Source organism: Gadus morhua, chromosome 22 (genome assembly GCF_902167405.1).
Source record: "Gadus morhua chromosome 22, gadMor3.0, whole genome shotgun sequence".
Taxonomy (NCBI): Eukaryota; Metazoa; Chordata; class Actinopteri; order Gadiformes; family Gadidae; genus Gadus; species Gadus morhua.
In genome coordinates this window covers 16,390,862-16,415,897 of record NC_044069.1, presented here as the reverse complement: position 1 = coordinate 16,415,897, position 25,036 = coordinate 16,390,862, and the positions used below count along the sequence as shown (strand labels likewise).

The window sequence follows — 25,036 nt, the reverse complement described above, 5'->3', positions numbered from 1 at the left end:
TTTCCCATTGCTGCTGAAAGAAACACTTTTTGGCAACTTGATGTTTTTTCTTGTGATCCCTATTTTCTATCTCTCTTCATGTTCAAATTCAAGATATTTATGACATTGACGACAAACATTTGCATTGTAAAAGGATTGAAAAAATTTAACACATCGGAATAAATAAATCTTTATCTTTACATATATTTATTCTTGCTTTCAATTAGTTCTCTCTCTGTCTCTTGCTTTATCCTTCTCTCTCTGCATCTCTGTCTCTCTCCCTCCCAGCTTCTCTCTCTCTTAAGTTCTGAGGTCATGTTTTCCCTCTGCAATCTTTGTAAACGAGATGTTGATAGGAATATACATCTAGATATTTGTGAGTCACATAATGTAATGATAAGATGAGACCTTTGTTTTGTGTGTCTGACCAATGCAACCCCTGCAAACTAGCATTATAGCAACAGAGCTGTCCAATAGATAACCACAGCATAGACTAGAATTGATTTAGCTGGAGAAGAACTATGACGAGGGACATAGTGGGTGATGCCATCCCAGGTTTAATGGTCTTGGTGGCAATTCGCGGTAGAGTAGAAAGCCAGAACAAGCAACATCATTTTACGAGTAACTTCCATTCTGTAAGAAAAGAGACTCAGAGTGACGCATAAGCTCCCAATGTGTAAACAACAATATAAAAATACTGCTACGATGGTTGGTTGGTTTAGAAATAAATGTTCTTTGAGTTCATTCATGGCTCACTGTCTATTTGCAGGACTGCGATTTCTATGTTATCTTTGTCTTTTTTTCTTTCATTCCTTTATCTTATTCGGTTAACTTTCCCTTATTGATTTTGTGTTTTCCGGACTTTTCGGATGTCGTAAGAGATTGCACATAGCATCTATATAGGTTATTGTTCCGTTCAAACGTTTGCTCATGATGCCACAACCCGGGGGGACCTGTAAAGGAACGTCTTTAGTCTCCGTTCGGAGGGTAGCCGATCCATACGACCTTGCAGATAAGCGCCCCTGTGATGACTCACTTGCAGGGTTTAAACCAGCGAAAGAATATTCCATGAAGGATGGAGGCGCCCCAGCAGCCCTAGCTTCTCCCCTTCCCCTGTGGTCCATCCCTCAGCCTCTCAAGGGCTCCAGAAGCCCGGCAGAACGCCTCCCTTGAGCTCTGCTTGGTTGTGTTTTGCTCTCGTCCTTCTTATGACTCTACAAAAAACTAAATAAAGAAGGCTAGTCAACACTGGTCATGGGAATGTTCCTGGCTACAGATAACAGGCCTGTCAACGGTAGGGCCCTCTGTGTACGCGCGTCATTCGATGGCTCGTGGTCACGGGAAACAGTAACCCAAACAATTTGATTTTAAGGTTTATGAGAGAACTGGGTTTGATTGTCAGAATAGCAAAATGGGATATTGATGGTGGTGTTTAAAGAATTATCTTAACTCAAAAAACACAAAATGAGCGTAAATCATGTATTTTTATGTTATTTGTCTTGCTGTGCACAAAAATAAACTAGATATGATCCACCTGGTTCTTTATCAGATGTTTACTCTAGGGCGCTGCTTTGTCTGCCTATTTTAATTCACATTATCGCTCATCTCTCTTTCTCAGTATCATTGTTAAATCGGTATCATGAAATTGGAATCATTTAATCATTTTGACATTGAGACCAAAATAAAACATTAGCTAGATTGTGCAGGAAATGTAAACAAGATTGTTCCATGAGAATGAGCATGGCAATTAGGTCACGGTTTGCATGGTAAACAATAAGATGCGTTATGTCAATGAGTCTTCATGGGATTCTTTTACCCCTACAGCGATAAGCAGTGAAATAACATGGTTAGCGTTCAATTAATAATAATAATAAAAAATAGATATATTTTAAAACATTTATTCATAGTTTAATATATTTAGCATCTCTATTCTAAAAAAACTCCCAGCCCAGTGGTGCCCTGTAACCACACAGTAAGACAGCAACTGTAATAAAACCCAAGCTACACGGGACAGACAGTCAGCAGGTAATTAGATTGACAGAAAAATCAAAAATCATGACAATAATAATGATGATAGAACCAATGAAAACATTTCTTGACACTGGACTTCTTGAAGTTATGTACACGATTCCAGAGCTTCAGGCACAGTAGACCTTTTGATATTTGAACCTCAATGGCACATATTATTTCTGTGTGTGTTCGTGTGTATGTATGTGTGCACGTGAGTGTGTTTCCTTCCAGCTTCATTAAGACAAACTCTGTTCTTTCATCCCTGTCGCCAGCATACCCTTTGGTATCGGTGAAGATAGGTTAAGCCACACACTATCCTTATTATCGTTGTCCTCATCATACTCATCCTCGTGGCTATCCTCTGCATCTATGTCATTCAATTCATTCCACATCACAGTATTAATTCATATCATGTCATTCATAGCACGCTAGTACCAAAACCCCACCATTAGCACGTCACCACATAAAACCTCAACCCTGCTACACTCAGAGTCACAGTTTTTTTGCTTGTCCGTCACACCACCTGGTCCCTGAAACCATGAGCTCACAGTTCACATGGTTTAGCAGCTAAAAGGAGCTCTAAGTCCTATGTCGCACAGGAATGTGGGGTGAAGAGAGCCCACCATGACATTAGCAGCATCACGTTGAAAAAGACTCATTCGCCATGTAGCGGTTTAGCTTATCTCCTCTTTCAAATCACACTCAATGTTGCAGAGCATAGTAGACCAGTCTGAATCAGATCTGTCTAACCAGACCAGACCAAACCGGACCGGACCAGTCCAAACCAGACCGGACCAGTCCAAACCAGACCGGACCAGTCTAAACCAGAGCAGACCAGTCCAAACTAGACCGGACCAGTCCAAACCAGACCGGACCAGTCCAAACCAGAACAGACCTGTTCAAATGAGATCAGACCAGTCCAGTCCAGAGCAGACCAGTCAAAACTAGACCAGACCTTTCCAAACCAGAGCAGACCAGACCAAACCAGACCAGTCCAAACCAGACCAGTCCAAACTGGACCTGACCAGTCTCAGCCCCCTTGGATCGGGGATCACTTACTGTAGACATGTTGAACAACAACCGAGTCCGGTTCTTTTTCTTTAAAAGTTGGTCCTTTCGCATCAGTGACATCACAAACACCCCGCCCTCCTCCTCGGTGCTCCTCCTCCTCGGATCCCGACGCTCCTCGCTCCTCGCTCCTGCTCCTGCTCCGCTCCTCCTCCACCGTCTCACGCGTACGTCTCGCCCGTCTTGAGCGCCACCAGCTCGCTGTCCTCCGAGTTGCGGCCGTTCAAGTGTTCGCTGTTGCACTCGTGGTGGTACATGAAGGCGGGCACCTCGGTGATGGAGGTGGCCGTGTAGGAGGTGGAGCGCATGGAGCAGTGGTCCCGTCTCCGCTGGCCCCACTGGGTCTTGTACTGCATCCACTGGCGCTTCAGAGTTCCCTGCACCTGGGGACACACACACTTTATTAGGCAAGGCAGCTTTATTTATATGGCACTTTTCATACACTAGACAGACATATGCTCAAAGTACTTCACATAGAAGAACAGTTATACAATATAAGGAAATTATAAAATAAAGTAAAATAAAACAAAGGCAAAGTTTAAAAGAAAGTGTACTGTGTTTAAGATTTAGCAGAAAGCTAAAGCAAAAATACAATAACATTAAGAAATAAAATAAAATAGATACGTAAAATAAAATAAAAGGCAAAGTTAAAAAATGCGTTGTAAAAAAGTAAGTTAGTGCAATGCATTTAAGATTTAGCAGAAAGCTTAAGCAAACATAAAAATCTTCAGTCTTGTTTTAAAAGTAGTCAGAGTTGGGGCAAGTCTTAAATCTTCAGGAACTTAATCCAGCTATTTGTGCATATTAACAAAGTCCTGCTTTCCAATGTTTCGTGTGATTATAATTTATTTTTATTAGTACTATTATTACAACTATTATTATTAACATTAATATTAGCTCCCTGCACCTGAAGAAATGCACACTTCATTAGTATTTTTGCAACTATTTACATTAATACTAATATTAGCTCCCTGCACCTGGAGTAACACACACTTTATTATTACAACTATTAGTGTTAATATTAGCTCCCTCTACATGGAGCCAAACACTTTATTATTAATATCAGTATTTTTAATTATTAATGTTATTATGTAAAAAAATAATATATATATATTCCACTGATAATATGAAAATCTTAAATATGATTATGTTAGAACCAATGAAAAAGAATCTTGACAAAATTATTAATATCATTATTATCATATATATTTTTGTAATTTCTTAATTTTATTAGAATAAGGTTCTATCAAAATTATTTAAATGGTGGGTGTTTTCTACCAGACTTGCTTTTAGTAAGTGTGTGTGTGTGTGTGTGTGTGTGTGTGTGTGTGTGTGTGTGTGTGTGTGTGTGTGTGCGCGTGTGTGTGTGTGTGTTTGTGTGTTTGCCTCTCAATTAATTAAATCTGTTGTGAATTTATAAAAAAGTATAGAAGTATTATGATTATGACAACACATCATATTTTCTTATACAAATTTCATGCAATTGTTTTTTTAATTACAAAGAAGCCGTACTCAATTTTGTAAAAAGAAAAAATATTATAAAGAATAAAAATAATAATAGCCTGTGTGTTGTCAAACTAAATGTTGCTATTTGTTGAAGAAATGCTCCCTTCGGATTATATGTCTCTACAGAATATAACATAACATAACCTTTTAGAGCATACAGCAAAACCTGTAGAAAATATGGCATGCCCTTCACACTATATCAACACCAACTGATGATGAAATAAGAGGTGAAGCACTTGACTCTGTGGAGTGTTGCCATAGAGACTGGAGACAAATTGGTAATGTATGCAAAACATTTTATCCTTCTATGTTTTGGCAAGGCCTTGATGGAACTTCTTGTGAATCCATAATGAGTCTGACGCGTCAAGTCCCACCGGCCCCAATCAAACCTAAGCTCATGCGAGCATAAACCCTGTCTGATTGTTCTGAGTGAGAATTGGTTTGGAAGTCTTAAAATAGACTCAACACAAGTATGTCCTCGGCGATGCTTGTTGCCAATATTGCCGCGGTGCTCTCTTGACAAGGCTAATGTTAATTACAAGGTATTTGAGGACACAGAGTGAAACCAAGATCTCATGATCTGAATGATTTTGGACATTAGTGCACACAAATTGTTTTAATAGGACCCAACTAGGGACAAAAGTCTCATTTAGACGGAAGGGGTCCTGTCTTGATCCAAACCCAACATGCGGCCTCTTTGTCTTGATGACCTCGTCCCACAATGGCGCTATTGCGAACGACACAAAGAAGGTCTGTGCAGTTTGGCCCCTATGATCAAAACCCGGGGGCCCCCAGGGAACCCGTGTCCTGATTAAATGGGGATACAGGCGGCCGTTATTCGGACGAGGCAAACAAACACGCTACCCCCTCCCTCCATTAGTTCCTGTGTCCGTAGTACACCCCGCTCTACCGGCCTACAGGCCATGGGCAACATATGAATGGCAGTTGGAAGGAAGCCAGGAGGTTAGGCCGCCCTTGTCTGAAGCTAGTTCGAAATGACCTATTTTTCCGCAGTTTGTAAAAACGCAACGCTCCTAATTGACGCTATGCTCTCCCGTGTTCTGCTTTCACACCATGCTCGGCTGCTCCGATAGCGTGCGCTCATTCTGCATCGCTCTCTCTCCTTACGTCGTGCCGGTAAACGTTTCCCTTTCGGCGAGCCGCCGGGGCGAACCGTGTACCGAGGAGGGGTGTCAAAGGTCACGGAAGGCCACCTGTTTCACCCAACCACCTGCTGCTCGGGCCGCTCGCTGCCAGTCTTTCAGGCAGCACTGCAGACGCCACGTTCAGTTGGGCCCAAATTCAAGTTTGTTGTTGTTTGGCAGCCGAGAAAGCATCATCAAATAAACAATGTCCCACAAATCCCTGTTTTATTATTTAGTAAACATATATAATTTCCAAACGATTGACTTTTCGACTATCGAATAGGCCTACAAGGCAAAGTATTTCTAATCATAGTTTCATCTAATCTACTTTTCTTATTGTTGGTCTGCTTTGTTCACATAAAGGAACTTCATCCTTGGCACTTAGCGCACAATACAACAACACAGATGAAGATCACGTTTATGTTTGCCTCTATGTTGGTGTCCCAGTAGACCAACAGACTCATTATAGGTACGTTTACAGATTGTTTTTCATCCATGTTTGTAAGAAACTTGCGCGATCCAGCACAATCCAGCCCTGCTATGGGTTGCTGCCTCAGCACCTACGCTTCTAAGTAGCATTGAGAATGACCGAAACCCCCATGAACCTCTTGCCCTGACCATACAGGAACACGCCCTTTTGCTCCACCTCTTAAGCTGCAAGTGCACCTGACTCTTGCACTTCAGCGGCTCCTTTAGGAGTGCCTGGCCTGACCTTTACACATCCAGGGATGGCTTTGCTCCTGGCACAACACACGGCGTCCTCCCATTGGTCTACGGTGGTCAGCTTTAAGGCTGGTGACCCCGACACCTTACACAAGGGGTTCATTAAAGCACACATCCTCGATTCGTCACCGGGAGGACACAAAGCAAGGGTTCACTGTTGCTCGCATTGACTGAAAAAAAGGGGCTTTGGACAGTGGAAACGGGGGGGGGGGGGAGGGGAGGGTTGGGGGCTTTTGTCTTGAAAGCAAAGTGAATTTTCAGATGGAAGTTTGGAAATCCGGGGACTCATTTGTAAACTGTCTCACGCTTCACCTGAGGTGACCCGGCCTCTCACACACGTGTTGTGTTGAAGAATGGGTTGAATCCTCAGTCACGCGAAACATGTGCGCAATACACACACACACACACACACACACACACACACACACACACACACACACACACACACACACACACACACACACACACATACACACACACACACACACACACACACACACACACACAAACATAACTGCTTGCAAAAATGTGCATCCAAATTTGGATGCGCATACAGACACACACACACACACAGACACACACACACACACACAGACACACACACACACACACACACACACACACACACACACACACACACACACACTACACACAATAAATAAATGGGTTGATATTTATAATAAGTATTATATGTCTTTAGGTGTAATCAGTTGAATCGACCCATGCTTTCTGTGTAGAAAACTCAAGCATAGAGGCATGAACTCACTCAAAGGCTGCCACAATCTGCCATTCGAGTTATGCATTGCTGGATATTTTCCAGCAAGCCTACTGGCATTTACAAAAGGTCAACTGCTTCTATTTTATTTCTGCACGTTCTTGCAGAAAATGCGACGAAAGGATGGGGGGCTGGGACAACCTTGGAGAAAACAACACAACTAACAATTAGAGACCCTGATATATTTTCTGCTGAACGCGGCACGACGCATGGTGCTTACCTCTCCGTTGAAGAAGCAGAATATTGTGGCCACCAGTAAGCCCTTGAAAAGAACAAAGAAGACACGTTTAGGTAATACGTCTCCCAAAGGTATGACATAAGACATGGGGGGTCAATATGACTTGAAAACCTGTAAAGTGCAATATTATGACGTAATGCACGCACAAACATAGTACATGAATACTACAAACTCGTGATTAATGGTTGTTGTATATTTACAGCCACCCTTGTCAGAAAATGTACCCTAAAAACAGCCACTATGTGATAATCCTGTATCATTTATTAACAGTATGTTGTCGCTCATATACCAAAAATCTGCTTATCATAAAGCAACAAAAACTAATCAAAACCATCAATCAAATCAAACTAATTAAAAAACAATTAGAATCGCCGTGCTGGGTCTAAAGCGGCCACGCCCACCTGGTAGTGCATGAGGATGTGCATGAAGTAGTCGTACACCTCCCCCACCAGCCGGTTCTCGGGCCTCCAGGGGAAGATGACGAACTGGATGCCCAGCAGAGGCACCAGGATCAGGGTTGCCCGCACCGCCTTCATGTACATGTTGGTCTCCGCGCGGTGGGTGTCCCTGAGCTTGGTCACCAGCACCCGCACAATGTTCAGCAGGAAGAACAGGTTTACCTGAGCACCACGCAACGCATTCACCGGGACGACAGGTACATGGTGTTAAGGTGGCCCTTCTGGTCCGGGGGATCGCACCCTCGTAACCATCTCTCATTTCATTTGAACACAGTTACTTATCAAATGTATCTGAATGACTTGAAGGCATCTAGCATGAGCGCACCTCGCCACACACCTAAACAATTAGCAGTGGTACGCTGGGCTTGGGACAGACCCTGTATTATATGGTGATTCACTGTTTTCTTTCTCCACATACTTTCACAAACTCTGTACTGACACGGCATGCAGTGGTTCCAAAAGAGAAAGTGATATTGTTATTGTTTGCGATTCATTTGGCAAAATTGTATTGGCAAGGGGGAGTTTTAGTGAAATTCGCTTGGTCTAACCATTGACGCTTTCAATGGTTAGACCACCCAGACCGGTGTTGTCCCTTAAGGCGGTTGTAGGTGGTTTTAAAGGATCATGCTCAATTATGCGTACAGTTTAGACTGCGTACGTCGGGTATTGAACCCAGTACCTTAACAGGGAGTCAATCCCCATCTATTCTACCACGTTATGTCCTTCCGCAGCACTACTTCTGGCGTGATTTGACACATACACAGCGTGGAGGATTAGATTAACCCCCAATTTGTGGGGAGAAACCGCTGAATGAGTCGACTTACCAGGAGAGCTGCCATAATGGGCCCGTGTACCACATAGAGCAGATTGGTTTCCACACTCATCCAACAGCTGCACACGGATAGAAAAGAAAACAGTTAAACTTGTTGGTGAAACGCACGCACGCACGCACTCACACACACACACACACACACACAAACACATGCGCACACTCATGCACGCACTCGCTCACACACACAAACACATGTGCACACACATGCACGCACTCACACAAGAAAACACAGATGCGGGGAACATTATCACACATGCATGCACAGACACATACTTTCACGGAGGCAAGCACATACGTATAACTAAGCACACACACACACAAACCCACACAGATAGAAACACGTGTGTAAACACACAGACTTTGCACGTCGAGGAACATTACTCACTTGTCGTCAAAATACTGCTTCCTAGCCACTGCGTGGATACAAGCCGGCACTAAGGGGAACCCTGGCGAGGGACGAGAGCAGACGAGGTCCTGAGTGAGCTTAATTCAGCCATTTTATTTGTTGTGTCAGCGGTGTGTCTGTTCCTATGTAGGGTGTTATGAAAGCTTGCTGTCAGACTGCCTTCCTCCCCTTTAGACCACTGCATTCCTACAGTCTATGGCTGTTTACACATGTAACCACACGCCAGTTCTGTTAATGACCCACCGCACAGCGTGAGTCCATTTGTTGTGGGAAGTCTTTTGTGAGTAATTGTCTTCCATAATTGCCGAAACGCTGTAGGATCCTGCATAAGGCCCTGATTTATTTAAAGCCTGGGCCATTATAAACACACAAATTATCTAACGAAACGTGGGCCTCCGTGTTTTGGAGCACCTCTCCGCGGCACCTCTGAACACAGAGCTTTAGATCTCCGGTGGCTCTCGCCTCGTAGCATCTTTGTTTGCGTAACATGCCTCAAAGTCCCCACAAAGTCCCCATAAAGTCCCCATAAAGTCCCCATAAAGTCCCCCCCACCCTGTAAGAGAAACTGTTCTTCATCGCTAACGGAGAGCAAACATTTAGCCGTGAACTCAACTCCACCGTACCACTCATCACATCACAACAACATCCTGCCAGCGGCCTTGGGCTGAGGAAGCCATCGAGGAGAACTGAATGGCGTTGTTTTTGTAAATTTGCCCAGTTTGACGTACGATGATTAGACGAGATGAGGCACAAACAGTGAACACAGATTGTGTGGCTCCTTTTGTCAGCGGGCCGGGAGGAGAGATGAAGCCTTTAAACTTAACGTCTGCCTGCCTTCGAGGCGCCGGCTGATGAAGTAGGGTGTGCGTCTCTGAGTGTTACTGCGATGCACCGTCGGACCGTATCATTTGAATCCATCATAGCGAACGGACGAGTGAAAGGAAATACGAGGTCAGATCCACTATTCTTCATTTGCAAAAGCATTTGTTGTAATAAAGATGATGATGATCGGGATGATACATATCTATTTCTCAAATGTGTAGCCGTAATTGGATGCGACGCGATCATTCACAGCCCGTTAATTCAAACGAAATAGTGCAGTGGAGAGCGACCATCCTTTACTTTGATAAAGGTGCAGGCTTAAACGAGGGAGGAATGGGAGAGTAAAGGGATGGGTAAGAGGGAGGGAGGGAGGGAGGGATGGGTAAGAGGGGGGGAGGGAGGGAGGGATGGGTAAGAGGGAGGGTGGGAGGGAGGGAGGGAGGGAGGGATGGGAGGGTAAAGGGATGGGTAAGAGGGAGGGAGGGAGGGAGGGAGGGATGGGTAAGAGGGAGGGAGGGAGGGAGGGATGGGTAAGAGGGAGGGAGGGAGGGAGGGAGGGATGGGAGGGTAAAGGGATGGGTAAGAGGGAGGGAGGGAGGGAGGGAGGGATGGGTAAGAGGGAGGGAGGGAGGGAGGGATGGGTAAGAGGGAGGGAGGGAGGGAGGGATGGGAGGGTAAAGGGATGGGTAAGAGGGAGGGAGGGAGGGAGGGAGGGAGGGAGGGATGGGAGGGTAAAGGAATGGGTGAGAGGGAGGGAGGGAGGGAGGGAGGGAGGGAGGGAGGGAGGGAGGGAGGGAGGGAGGGATGGGAGGGTAAAGGGAAGGGTGGGAGGGAGGGAGGACGGGAGGACGGGAGGCCGGGCGGGAGGGCAGCGGCGACTCACCCCAGCCCAGCAGGTAGTACCAGTGCAGGTGCTGCTCCTCAGCGAACACGGCCACCACGATGAGCGTGTGCAGGTAGATGCCCTCGCACAGCATCCAGAAGTAGTTGCAGCCCAGCATGTACATGTGGAAGAAGTGGAGCACCTTGCATCCAACCTGATGGGAGAGAGAGAGAGAGAGAGAGAGAGAGAGAGAGAGAGAGAGAGAGAGAGAGAGAGAGAGAGAGAGAGAGGGAGAGAGAGAGAGAGAGAGAGAGAGAGAGAGAGAGAGAGAGAGAGAGAGAGAGAGAGAGAGAGAGAGAGAGAGAGTCACGCTCAAGATCTGACGGTGTTCACAAAAACACACACTGGGGCGTTATGGAAGGACAGCCTAGTGGTTAGGGCGTGGGGATCCCCGCGGATAGGTTCGTCGGCTCTGGGGATGTTTGAAGATACCAGGTAACAAACTGTGTGTCAAAGAGGAAGTTTGGAATTGATGGCTGCTGCCTTTCCGATTATCTTGTCCCTCTGTCCCCCTCACCGGCTCCTCTTACATGGATAAAGAGACTTGTCAGTCGTTCACCTCTAAACCTTTTATCCATATGCTGGAGGAACGCATCTCCCTCCCTCTATCGCTCTCTCTCTCGCTCTTGTTTTTGTCTCCCTTGAAAAGCTTGTTCGATGAAAACTGCTCCCAAGAGAAGCTTAAGAGTTCTGATTTCTATCTCTGTTCTCAAGATTGTATTACTGTTGTACTATTTGGTCATTCAGCAGACGTTTTTATCTAAAGTGACTCAGTCACAGAGAAAACATTTGAGAATGTTTAGAATTTATTTTTTTCATTCGTCATTCAGGAGCAGGTATAGGGTTTAGGCATCTTGCTACAGGTCGACTGCGGACATTAGGGTACAAATACCAGACCCTTTCTGCTGGGATTCATACACCCAAGCCTTGAGACTGCCCTGCCCCTCTTTGTTTTGAGATGTTAGATGTTGCTTGTTGTAATTCCACCCAATAGATTGCAGTACGTCAGCAATCTAAAAAATACCTGAAGTGTGTTGCCAGACGAAGCTGAACACTGATGTTTATTTTTCCCTTGCCCACAGATTTGAGGGTTGTCAGGTATTTTACGCCCTTCACGTGTATTCTCCAGCCCCCTCTGAGCAGACGTCGGTGGTTTCTGAATCCACACCAGCCTCCCTCTCTCAACGGTGAGAGAGGAATCTTGAGAGCTTGTTTTTCAGTGCAACAAAAGAAAAAAAACACCTTCCCTCTAAATCAACGACTTGAGACAACGGCTGCGTAAATCTTCCCCCACGCAACGTCGACTTCCCCTCAAAAGTTACCCGTCTCAAACTCAACCGCCCGTGCTCATGTTTTCCTTCTCCCGTCTCGCTCGTTCATGCCCATCGCCATGGCGAGGGGAGATGCCGTTTCTATCTAGCAAGTCTCCCGCAGAACTTTCAGGTTCTACTCGCTGTGAGGCTCAACCCCACAACTCCTGCTGGAGAAGGAGGGAGAGGAGGAGGAGGAGGAGGAGGCGGAGGTGGCGGAGGAGGAGGAATGGATTTCAAAGCAAACACTTTGACAGATGCTATGGAAAGAAATCAATGTAGAAAAAATAAGAAGGGAATCCATGCAGAAGAACGCATATATCATCATCCCGACTCTAGGCTGCTCTACCCCGCCTCCCATCTATTTGGACGGGGGTTCTGAATAAACACTCGGGCCAGGGATGAGCCTGGCATATTTTGGGATGGATGGGAGGACGAAATGAGGGGGGGGGGTTGTATGAACAGCAGTTACCACAGTAGGGAAGAAGAAGAGGAGGAGGACGCAGCAGCTTCTGACTGAGCAGAGGGCTTTCTGGTGTCTCCAGGAGTAGTCTATCCAAAGTCTCCAGTTGGGTGACAACAGATGGGGCTGCCATTGAACTAGCGGTCGCAATTTTAAAGCGTTCAATCTCATGTCGCTTTTCCTTGTTGTTTGGTGCTATTAGGTTGTGAGTCATTGTTGAATGTTCTTTTGGGAGGGATTAGAAGGTCGGTCTACAAAGGGCCTGTTGAGATACTCCTTTGTAATAAAGTAAGCTGATAGAAGGACGGAACTGATCAACTAAACTGTCGGATCACATAAAAAAAAAAATATTATCTTCATGCTTTTCATGACCTGTAACAATTATGATTGAATGATTTTGTTTTTCTTAAAATTACACCTTAATAAAAGTTCACGACCCGGCAGCAAAGCTTATTTGGTCTCTCTCTGATTTATCATCTTCACCTCAGTGGACCTCTCGTTCCAATGAATTCTTGTCTGAATATGCAGTTTGGCTCCCCAGCCACCACTCAAGATCTCTGACAGGCTAACCCAGTGCTGCTGAAAAAAGCATTACAGCGATCTCTGTCTCTGGCTGATATGAACCCTGATAAACACAGCCCTCTGGAGGTGCTATCTAACGTGGCCATGAGGCATTAGTCTAATCATAGATTTTTGTCTGACTTTGTGTCAGAGGCCAGAGGTATTTTATGATTTCCATTAAGGTTTATGGTATTCTTTTTCATATCTACTGTTAAATCACTGCACGCCATTATATTATTTCCTGTTGTAAACGTAGGTTACAAGAAAACTATAGGAAACATTTGTTTTCTAAGATAAAAATAATGGAAAGCTTAAAGGTATATAAGACCCCAGGTTAATTGTTGACATTATCTATGTCCAGATGCATATCAGCCATGATTTTCATTCAACTTACCACCTCTTCCTGTGGAGAATTAGGTAGATAATGGCTCAGCCTGTGTTAAGGCAGTCGGATAATGAGGAATTCTGAGCGGAGAGGCACATTGCAATAGGTCGTGATAAGTGTAGGAGGGAAAACATTTTTTCGATCAAGCTGTGGATTTTGAATCGCTCTCGCCCACTGTTTGCGATGGACTGGCTCAGTGGGGAGTAAGAGAACGTCCATTCATTCAAATGGGAACTGAGCGCTTCATTTTGATTCAGATCTGAATACTTAGGCTGCGTTCCAATCAGTTAAAAACCATCCCCCGCTAAATATACCCTTGCGACTTCTTGAAATATTGCTCTGCACTCAGAACTCATGATATCACACTACCAGCCACTATCTCTGTGCAAAATTCTAACTGTGCACATCTATCTCTAGGGCGTGAGCGTGGATAGTGGAATCAGAACTTGTGGACTTGTTTGCTAGTGGCCACTATTTGAGAAAACGACATAGGCTACCCAGGGCAATTTGTGTGGGCTTACTTGTGTTGGACATACCAAGTAACAGCTATGGGCGATGCTAGACACTCGTTATAACATTATGGATGTCCATGGCTCACCAACTGCCCAGTTTCACGAGAGGCGGTGTGTTGCACAAACTTCATGTCTGATTTCCTTCTGGACAGTGTCAGCAATGAACATGTAGTCTTACCAAATCTGCCAAATCGTTAAATCTATAAATTACAAAGAATAATAATACAGAACATCATTTATAATGTATACATATATATATATATAGATATAAACATACTGGATTTTGGCCCACTAAGTCAGGATTGTTGACCACGGCGATGAGGTAGATGAGGGTGATGGCAGAGTTCAGCACGTAGGACCAGAACAGGTTCTTGTGAAGGGTGATCCTCTGGCAGCTCAGGCTCCTGCAGTATAGAATATAATGAGGCACACAATAAAGCACACTTTAAAGAAGGTCTCCTCTCTCACAATAGGGCACACTTTAGAGAGGATCTCATCTCTCTCACAATAAAGCCCACTTTAGAGAGGGTCTCATCTCTCTCACAATGAAGCAAACTTTAAAGAAGGTCTCCTCTCTCACACAATAAAGCAGAATTTAAGAAAGTTCTCCTATCTCTCGTCACTTGACAAAAGTAATTAAAAAAGTGATGGCTAAAGAAGCATATCAGATGAAAAACTTTTGTCATTCCTGTCGGCTATTGTGCTATATTGTGGGCTATATTGTGAGATACTTTCCATCCTCACACCATTAATTATTCAAGATTTTACCAATTAGGTTAAAGTTATAACATCAGCAGGGGAATTTTCAGAAAAGTGTGCAATATTTATGATTTAAGAAATTCCTGCAAGGTTGTGGTAGAAAATACTCTCAAGTAATGTCAATGTTTAAATTTCATCTAACATAATCCTTGGAAGCCATGGAAACAAAAGCAACATCGAGCAAACAGTTTAGGTCAATTAATTCACATAAACTTGCCCAAAGACAATAACCACAAATACGTATCGTGAACAGACCCTGTCAATCCTTATTTTTGCTGAATAAATGTGCAAAATAAATCGAAAAATAACAAAAACAAAAAAATAAACATGGGCTTCACCGTGTCATAATGTAGTACGGATAGAGTGTTTTGTTGGTTTATTTTATTTTCTCTCGCGTATTGATGATGAGTCGTAAACGAGACAATCCACGATTGTTTACTAGAGTTAGCATCTGGATCGGATGATTAAAAGGTCAGCATCTCACCTTCTATGAGATGAGAATAAAAAACTGAGCTCATAAAAATGATTACTTCTTTACTGAGTGACATTTATATCTGAACACATTCTTATTGGGAAGATTAGGATCAGGAAATATTGTTTTGGTGCTAAGGAGCTGAGAAAAAGTGGGCTTACACCAACATTACAATTTACAATTTATGAATTGAGCCAGCACTTCACGACTTAAGTGAATTAAGATACACGTCATAAAGTAGGAGATATGGTGTTTTGCTGAAGGATGTCTACAGGAAAAATGCTGAGTACGCTCGGGATTTAACCCCCAACCTTCTGCCTGCCACTCCAAGCTACCTTGCTCACTAACCCATCTAAGCTCTGTTTTTAAACAGGAGGAGGAAGACTGCTTTTCAGCATGTTGCAACCTCTGGCTACCTCGGATGTACCCCGATAAACATCTCCCTGTAAGGAGGTCATCCTGCTCATCGCTCATCCTAACGGGGGATTTGTCATCTATTGCAGCCATCTTGGTTCTAAACATTGGCTAAGTGGGGGGAACACAATGTGTTCAGCTAGCATTGAGAAAACCAAGATGGAACCAAGCTGGCCTCCTGAACTGTTTAATGCCAACTCACAAGCCAAGGAACACAACTCAGCCAAGCATTGTTACAAAGTGTATCAACTAAGGGTTAGAACTTTTTTCCTTACAAAGTTTCCTCAAACATAATAGGCCAAGGGGGAACTGGAAAACAAGTGAGTTTTTTTTTGGTGGAGAAATTCATGGAGATCAATTCGTCTCGAGAAACATAGAAACACCTACCTCTTCTAATACGACTGCGGTTACATCCAACCAAGCACCTACTTTCAGTATGCGTCATATAACACAAATGTTTCTACTAATTAGTTTCGATATTTTGATTGTTTTTTCTAATTAAAAAGATAAATATGGAGATGAATAATGAGTCAAGCCTCACAGGTGTGCATGTTTCCAATAACAACACAATGGCCTTCGTTCTTTTACTCGGTACATCTGACAACACTCTGCAAGCTTACACATGCTTAATTTGCATGACGTCAACAATGCCCTCTAAACATTTTTCCTACAAAAGAATGTTGAAGACAAACTCAACAAATGTGTGATTAAGATGCTTTGGGATCTTGTTTGCTGAGGCTGCGTTTTAAGACCACTTCAAAAGGATCAAAACGATAATCAGATAAAGTGCAGTAATGATACTTGTACAATATGTATCAAAATTGTCATAAGTGAATTCCAACATCAAAGAGAGATTTCAGATGGATCGTGATGTGGCATAATTGGCTGTCCACGATAGAATCCATTACTTAAAAGTCTGCAGTTTAATTGCAGAGAATTAATATTAACATAACAACCGTTATTAGAGAAGCACGGTTGATTCTCCCTCTCTACTGAAAAACGGAATCCCTTTAACGGGCCCTTTAAACTGCTTTTCTGTTTTTAGCGTATTTATTGATGGAGATATCGATTGACTCAATTATTGATTTACTGATTGATGTTGTCAAGTGTCGTCTAATCCAAGTTTAATATTTGTAATAGTACTTAGCATCATTAATATCATTAAGATCAACGAAGGTACACAGCGGTTGGGATATTACCTGAAATAGAAGAAGATGGCGAGGGAGATGAGGAGCGAGGCGATGGACAGGGCGTGGCCCACGATGGCCATGTAGTACAGGATGAAGACCGACTGTGGAGGGACACAACAACATCATCCCACCACACACCTAGTACACAACAAACTTTTGATTGAATCAATATACAAAGAAATCGGTTATAAATCAAGGAGTCAGGAGTGGGATGGACACAAATTTTTTTTATTTTTTTTTATTGAGAGTATATGCATTATTTATGGTAAGTCTACAAATGTAGCTTTGGAATTGTTGATCAGATAGAAAATATAATGATGCAACACAATTATGGCAACCTGAATAGACATTTATGTAATACAGACAAAGACGTATTAAACTATGAATGCATTATTGATTTTTTTCTAAGAACCAAATGGATAAAGCCATGCTTAATGTCTGTTAAATTCAGTATAAGGTTTTAAATTTCAGTAGGGCAAGAGGAGTGCAAATTTTGAATTTTAGGGATTTTTTCAAATTTGTAATTGTTTTCTGTACTGTGTACAAATGACATGTATTAAGCTTAAGTACAATATTTGATTGTCTCATTGACAAAGAATCAAGACTGTTAAAATAAAAACACCCATTGACCTTTTCTCCTCGAGTTTTTCAACTCGCTCAGATACAAATAAATCATATCCGCATGCTTAAACACAGATCCCTCAGAAGCAGGGATTAGGTTCAGAGTTAGGAATGTCTTGAATGTATTGGCCTCCTATCAAAACCACGGTCAATCGGTGCTTTTATGTTAAATCCAGATTTTGCAGAGTTTCTAAGGTCCCCACCAGCCTGAATAGGGATAGAGCAGCCCTGTTCTCGGCTGTGGCCGTATACATAATTGCCCAGGCCTTTTCCAGGCTCTCTGCATGCACACCGGGGGTGTCTACATGGCTCAGTCCACAGGCTCCTCTGCCAGCGTATACTGAAACACACAGATATAGGGCATCGTTAATGAGGCACAGGTGCACCTCGTTTACTCAGTAACTGGCTCGACCAATCCTGGCTCTCCCCTAAATCATACCTCAACGCCTGAGCTCCCTGGGCCTGAAGGGCTTATCTGATCTGCCCGGGGCCCTGTGGTGGACCTACCTTCAGCTTCTCCTTGGTGTTGGCGTTGCACGCGGTGTAGTTAGACCAGGTCCTGTTGGTGTCCGGATGGCGAAACCACTGACCCTTCTCCCCGCAGTACTTGGTGGCCTTCTCTGGAAGACAATGAGGGTGGAAATTCGAAAAATCCTCGCTGGATTTTGTCCCATTGGTGTTATTTCCGGGTGAATCATTTCTCACAAAGAGCAGGTTTAGAAACGAATTCCAGGCCCTTCTGTCATCTGTTCTCATGGCTGTCCCTGTCTTTATTTAATTTTTTGAGTACAAAGTGAATGAATAACGTAGATTGAGTAGTGAATAATACCAAATTGAAATAACACTACCACTACCTTTCAATTTTGATTTACTATAGAAACAAAGAATTTGATGAATTTCTATTCAATTCATTTCTATTTGATTTTGATACAGTTACAGTGATACATTGTACTCAAGAGGTCCCAAACTTTTTAATGGCTCCTGTCCAATATTGACTCGAGTACAACAGGAGGATGGACGATGGAGACAGTCACCTGCTGAGCTGCAACCTGCCCTGAATGCCATTCTGTCTCACTCTCTCAGAATGTGTTCCACAGCCAGCTCCCCGAACACAGGGCACAGCAGTAAGCCGTTATATCTATTATTTGTTATGGATTTTTTATTGTATAAGAACATAGGCTGGCTTTTGTGCAATGGACACGCAATCATCTCCAATCTCAACATAAGATGGATCGAGCAAAAGAGTTGACAGGACACAGTTTGAGTTCATAAAAATTGATTAGGGCCTCTTCTTCGATAGTCTGAATTTATTTTTCACTAAGTTGGGAGAACTAATTGCGTTACGTAAATCCATAAATATAATCCCCACAATGTTTGTGGATATTAGATGGATCTCATGAAGCTTTATTCATTCTCATTTCAAGACCTTTAAAAATCCCTGTAAAAATATTCATTGTCAATGACAACTAGGATCAACTAGGATCTCCCATGTTTGGCGATGTTTATTGGTACAGTCCTTATTTAACAGTAACAAAGTAAAAAGAGGTCAAATACTCCTCAAGATGTTTGTTGTGCTTTCCCAAACAACCGCATTATAGGTGTTTGATCCGTTTGTTGCTAAAGCCAAACACCTGTAAAACATCTGTCCCGGCTTGTCCCTCTCAAAGCCACACATGGCCAAGAACTAAAGGCATATTTTCCAGTGGAAGGTTTGGCCATGGGGAATTCCTCCCCGGGGATTGCTGAAGGCCAACGGTCTAACACTAAATGAGCCGACTGGCGGCATTACCCCTTCAAAGGAACATCTCTATTATTACAGTAACATGTCTATTTATCTTCCATAATGGTGCCGCCATCCCTCAATGTGTCTTTTCTGAAAAAGCAAGCAAGTGTTGCCTTTCGAAATGAATAAATGCCTGGGAGATTTTGTATCATGCCTGATAGCTGGGATAGATGTTATTCCACATGCACCGTTGATTGATGAAGTAAAAAAAAATGAGATGCGTTTCCCACGGTTACAGCTGCTCCTGATATGAACGTTTTAAAAAGTTCAACTACTATTTTGCAGGATAGGATTGTTTTTTTGCTGCGTTGAGTCAATGTGGCCTGGGCGAGAGAAAAAAAAAGGCTGGAGGATCAATTTTCAAACAAAATGGATGACTGCGTATAATAGTTACATGGTGCAGGTTGAGCAAATGCACGGTCAGCACTTAGCAGAAGGAGGAGGAGGAGGTGGGTCACACTAACCGGTCGGGTCGAAGTCGATGAAGTAGCTCGGACAGAACTGGGCACTGGACGTCCCCGCTGGAGTATCGTCCCAGCAAAGCCAGCCATCCCAGTTACGGCTACAGAAGTGGCCTGAGGGAAAAGACGCCATGCCATAAATATAAAACGTTTCACTGTCTACTGGGACCATCTGCAGGGTTCCATTCACCCCTTTGGAGGGGTAACCATGCTGATTTATGAAGCACCCCACCCCTCCTCCCAGTACCAGTTTGGTTGTAAGCCGGGTCGCGGTTCATCTTCTCAAAGCATTTATACTGTCCGTCCAGGATCATCTTCCTGATGCGGCCCTCCTCCTCCGTGTCGGCCACCCGGCCCTCCCGGGGATCAGCGCTGGGCTCCACAGCCTCCAGCTCTGGCCTGGTGGTCTGACAGAGGTTACAGGAAGTCCATATATGAACACACAGACACATACTTATAATTGTGATTCACTCCTAAACGACCCCAGAAACACACATCCCCTAGCACATACTTTACCCTATATAGCCATACAACACCGCACACAACCTTGCAATATCTCTGATTCTTTTTTTGCATTATGCTCTTATTCGTTCTATTGCTGACCTAAATTTTTATTTTTATTTCCGTTAAAACAAGCCATTAAAACAAGTCAACAAACCCACACTGTTGCTTTGTTCAGCAGAACTCCAGAACTACAGGGAGTCCTCAAGTTTTTCTGGTTATAAAAAACGTTTGCTGTGTTTGTATTGGTTGTGAGTAATGTCTGGGAGTCATTGGTGATATAACACTGCATTAAGCCTGTATATCATTCCCAGGTCATTACCTTAGCATTACAGAGCGTATAGTTGGTCCAAACCCTGTTGCTCTGCGGATTCCTGAACCACTGGCCGTTTTCGCCGCAGTCTTTCGTTGCCTTTTCTAAAATCACAATTATAATACGCATGAGTGTTTTTGCTCCCCTAAATCTCACTCCTCCACATGAATCATTGTTCCAGGCAGGACTTCTGTTTGAACAGTTTTAAATCCATAGTTATGGTTACAACACCAAGGCGGGGGGAATGAGGAACGTCTAAATAATCATAATCCCACAGCCAGTTCATCGCTCCTGCTACCATGATGGGCCCTCAGCCCAACAGAACCCCTTTAGGATCAGCAGCTGAGCGCCATACACTTTATACAATATCACCGTTTGTTTTCATTCTGAATTGAAGGCCTTGGTGGAAAAGAAAGTTGATTGCCATAGACATATATCTTGGATTCATAACCTTTCACAATGAACGAGAACAGGGAGCATACTATATCAAGTTCGACCCAAAGGTTATGGACTATTGACGTTTCCAGGCTACAAAGATTGCAAGACGTTTGCATTGACTATGCAGGTAAATGCTGCGTTTATCATCTTGAAATGGTAGGGGCTAATTCATTAGTAAGTAATCGTGTCTCATTTTGTGCAAGTAAACTATGTTTCGACTTGCTTTCTTCTAACAGAAACAAAAGCAAAAAAAAACAGCTCAAACCCATTATTAAAGGAATTATTTTGAATCACTTGTTTGCAACGAAAAAACAAATTCACCTCTTAAATTCCTTCCCAATACCTAGTTACATGGTACATACAAGGTCATCTTTTGATAACACCAGCAGAGTTAAAGTCACAGGTTCGAGCAGAAGGATGAGGAGGTGGGTCACACTAACCGGTCGGGTCGAAGTCGATGAAGTAGCTCGGACAGAACTGGGCACTGAACGTCCCCGCTGGAGTATCGTCCCAGCAAAGCCGGCCATCCCAGTTACGGCTGCAGAAGTGGCCTGAGGGAAAGGACGCCATGCCATAAATATAAAACGCTTTACTGTCTACTGGGACCATCTGCAGGGTTCCATTCACCCCTTTGGAGGGGTAACCATGCTGATTTATGAAGCACCCCACCCCTCCTCCCAGTACCAGTTTTGTTGTAAGCCGGGTCGCGGTTCATCTTCTCGAAGCATTTATACTGTCCGTCCAGGATCATCTTCCTGATGCGGCCCTCCTCCTCCGTGTCGGCCACCCGGCCCGCCCGGGGATCAGCGCTGGGCTCCACAGCCTCCAGCTCTGGCCTGGTGGTCTGACAGAGGTTACAGGAAGTCCATATATGAACACACACACACACATACTTATAATTGTGATTCACTCTTAAACGACCCCAGAAACCCACATCCCCTAGCACATACTTTACCCTATATAGCCATACAACACCGCACACAACCTTGCAATATCTCTGATTCTTTTTTTTGCATTATGCTCTTATTCGTTCTATTGCTGACCTTAGCGGGAAAAAGTCTCAGCATTTTCCCGCTGCATTAAGCCTGTATATCATTCCCAGGTCATTACCTTAGCATCACAGAGCGTATAGTTGGTCCAAACCCTGTTGCTCTGCGGATCCCTGAACCACTGGCCGTTTTCGCCGCAGTCTTTTGTTGCCTTTTCTAAAATCACAATTATAATACGCATGAGTGTTTTCAATCTACAAAGATTGCAAGATGTTTGCATTGACTATGCAGGTAAATGCTGCGTTTATCATCTTGAAATGGTAGGGGCTAATTCATTAGTAAGCAATCGTGTCTCATTTTGTGCAGTAAACTATGTTAGGTTTTTGTTTTGACTTGCTTTCTTCTAACAGAAACAAAAGCAAAAAAAAACAGCTCAAACCCATTATTAAAGGAATTATTTTGAATCACTTGTTTGCAACGAAAAAACGAATTCACGTCTTAAATTCCTTCCCAATACCTAGTTACATGGTACATACAAGGTCATCTTTTTGATAACACCAGCAGAGTTAAAGTCACAGGTTTGGATAAGCATAAACACCTCCCAACATGGTTGACTCTCAGCCCTTACCGGAGGCGTTGAAGTCGGTAAAGTACGCGGGACAGAGCTGTGAGCTGTGTGTCTCTGCTGGAGTGTCGTCCCAGCACAGCCAACCATCCCAGGTACGACCACAGAACTCTCCTAGAAGCCCCCGGGACCAGACCACCAACATACGCTCTGGTTAAGAAAACTCTTGTTCCCAGCCTACATGTTATGAATTACCATCGAATATAGATCACCCCCACACCAGGCAAGAACCGCGATGTAAAAAATGCAGTGATTGACGTTGGATACCTGGCCTGCTGTAGGGTGGATCTTGTTTCATTTTCTTGAAACATGCGTAGTCAGCATCCACGATCATTTCGGTGGCAGGTCTGTATTCATTCTTGTGAAGTGGTGCCTGTGAAATATGAATTCAACATTTTAAATTCTCTCTCTCTCTCTCTCTCTCTCTCTCTCTCTCTCTCTCTCTCTCTCTCTCTCTCTCTCTCTCTCTCTCTCGCGCTCTCTCTCTCGCGCTCTCTCTCTCTATATATTTATCTCTCTCTTGATATCTCTCTCTCTCTCTCTCTCTCTCTCTCTCTCTCTCTCTCTCTCGCACTCTCTCTCTCTCTCGCACTCTCTCTCTCTCTCGCACTCTCTCTCTCTATATATTTCTCTTTCTCTTGATCTCTCTCCAAGAACAGAGCGCCTGATAGAACTGCAACAGAATAAAACATATCCTGCAGATGAAAACACTAACTGTACCAGTACATTTTACCTGAGCGCTGCACCGCGTGTAGTCTGACCAGAACCGTTTGGTCCCAGTTTGGCGGAACCACTGCCCGTCCTCACCACAATACCTAGTTGCATTTTCTTGAGAAACAGATTTTTTAATTAATAAATCATGTGGTAATCATGATGCTGCAGATGACATGCATCCTTACAGCATAGTCATATTCATGAAAAATGTTCAATCTGGTTCCATTTTCCTGAACCCTCACCTGTGGGGTCAGAGGTCAGAAAGTAGCCGGGACAGGTCTGAGTGCTGTGCAGTCCTGCTGGGGTATCGTCCCAGCAGAGCCAGCCATCCCAGTTACGGCCACAGTATGCGCCTAGAACCAGGAAAAATATAACGCATTAATTCATGGTTCATTATTAAGTTTTTTCCCATGTTGTAATTGACCAGGTAAAGGTTTATATGTATGTATGTATGTATGTATGGCATATTCGTTCAAGGTTGCCTTCAGGTAGCCTGCAGACAATGGGGTTCGAACTTGGATCCGTTTGGTTGGAATTCAAACCCCCTAGCCACCTAACCACTGCAGTCTTTCATGTCTCCAAAGTTGTCTAAAAACTTCTGTGCATGAGATTATTTGTCGATGTGATATGAGAGTTTGTGACGAACTACCTGGTTTGTCATAGGAGGACTCTTGTTCCATCCTCTCAAAGCATTTGAACTTGGCCTCCTGGATCAGTTGTTCTGGGTCGGCTGCTGGTCTGACGGTGGGCTCAGCAATGGGCTCTGCTGCCTCGTCGCTCAACATCTGGTCAGCTGGATCCTGTGCAAAGCAGTATTAAAGTCAACATTTGCAGTGTGCATCTGTGTATGCAAACAGGGCCGACGGACTGCGGGGGAAAGTGAGGCAGTCCTGGGGGGGCCCAAGGCAGAGGGGGGGCCCATGGCAATAAATAAAAAAAATAATAAAAAAATAAAAAGTTTTTTATTTCTTTTGAATTATCCACCAGCCCATAGTGTTAGGCGTCGCACACGGCCACGTCTCCTCTTCCCCCCCCCCCCCGTCAACAATTCAGCGCAGGGGACTGGTAGGGGGAATTCGGGGGGGGGGGGGGCATCAGTACCTCTTGTATACAGGGCCCAGGATTTGGTGCCACGGCCCTGCATGCAAACATACAGATACATGCAGATTCACTCTTATTCACAACAAAGCACGGCAATGACCAAGCTTTTCATGCCAAGGCTCTGTTTAATTTAATCAAGGTTAGGATGACTTTGGCCTGGATTTGCAAATCAAAAATCAAAGAAGCAGCTCCTGGACAAGTATTGTGGAAAGCAAAGATAAGATTAGCAAATAAACACAAACAAACAAACAAACAAACGACTGGCGCATCCGTCTCTCGGCGCAGAACTCCCTGTTCATTACAGAGGGGTAATCAATCTCCAATTACCTTTAATTTGTTCTTGGACATTGGATGACAGTTGGACCGGCCGTTATTAATGGAGGGACTCTGGACCCAATTACCCCATTTGTCACAATATTTGGTCACTTTACCTGGAGAAAAAGAAGACGGAGGTAATTGCGCTTGATGTAATTTCAGATGCTGACTAATGGTGGCCTGACGCGTACAGAATCCATCACAGAGATAATGAGGAGCAGGATTCTGTGCGGTATTATCGAGTGCAGAATAGAGTGCTTTGTA

General features: G+C 43.9%; 1 protein-coding gene across 4 annotated transcripts in view; it reads right to left on the bottom strand.

The window, feature by feature from the left end:
• calcr (calcitonin receptor) overlaps positions 1–25,036 on the bottom strand; it is a 61,487-nt gene continuing 36,451 nt past the window's right edge. Inside the window, exons 5-25 of one of the 4 annotated variants that reach the window (XM_030347739.1) lie at positions 24,785–24,888; positions 24,006–24,156; positions 23,599–23,709; positions 23,376–23,470; positions 22,910–23,015; positions 22,646–22,756; positions 22,139–22,233; positions 21,713–21,872; positions 21,469–21,579; positions 20,600–20,694; positions 20,024–20,183; positions 19,780–19,890; positions 18,040–18,152; positions 16,921–17,012; positions 14,354–14,480; positions 10,846–10,999; positions 9,120–9,180; positions 8,727–8,793; positions 7,846–8,064; positions 7,427–7,468; positions 1–3,440 (exon numbers count right to left, since the gene is read on the bottom strand). In XM_030347739.1, coding sequence (XP_030203599.1) covers positions 3,219–3,440; positions 7,427–7,468; positions 7,846–8,064; positions 8,727–8,793; positions 9,120–9,180; positions 10,846–10,999; positions 14,354–14,480; positions 16,921–17,012; positions 18,040–18,152; positions 19,780–19,890; positions 20,024–20,183; positions 20,600–20,694; positions 21,469–21,579; positions 21,713–21,872; positions 22,139–22,233; positions 22,646–22,756; positions 22,910–23,015; positions 23,376–23,470; positions 23,599–23,709; positions 24,006–24,156; positions 24,785–24,888 — 2,507 coding nt within the window. In that variant the 3' untranslated portion in view covers positions 1–3,218. The remainder of the gene's footprint in view (positions 3,441–7,426; positions 7,469–7,845; positions 8,065–8,726; positions 8,794–9,119; positions 9,181–10,845; positions 11,000–14,353; positions 14,481–16,920; positions 17,013–18,039; positions 18,153–19,779; positions 19,891–20,023; positions 20,184–20,599; positions 20,695–21,468; positions 21,580–21,712; positions 21,873–22,138; positions 22,234–22,645; positions 22,757–22,909; positions 23,016–23,375; positions 23,471–23,598; positions 23,710–24,005; positions 24,157–24,784; positions 24,889–25,036) is intronic. The other 3 variants (XM_030347740.1, XM_030347742.1, XM_030347741.1) reach the window with 3 other exon arrangements.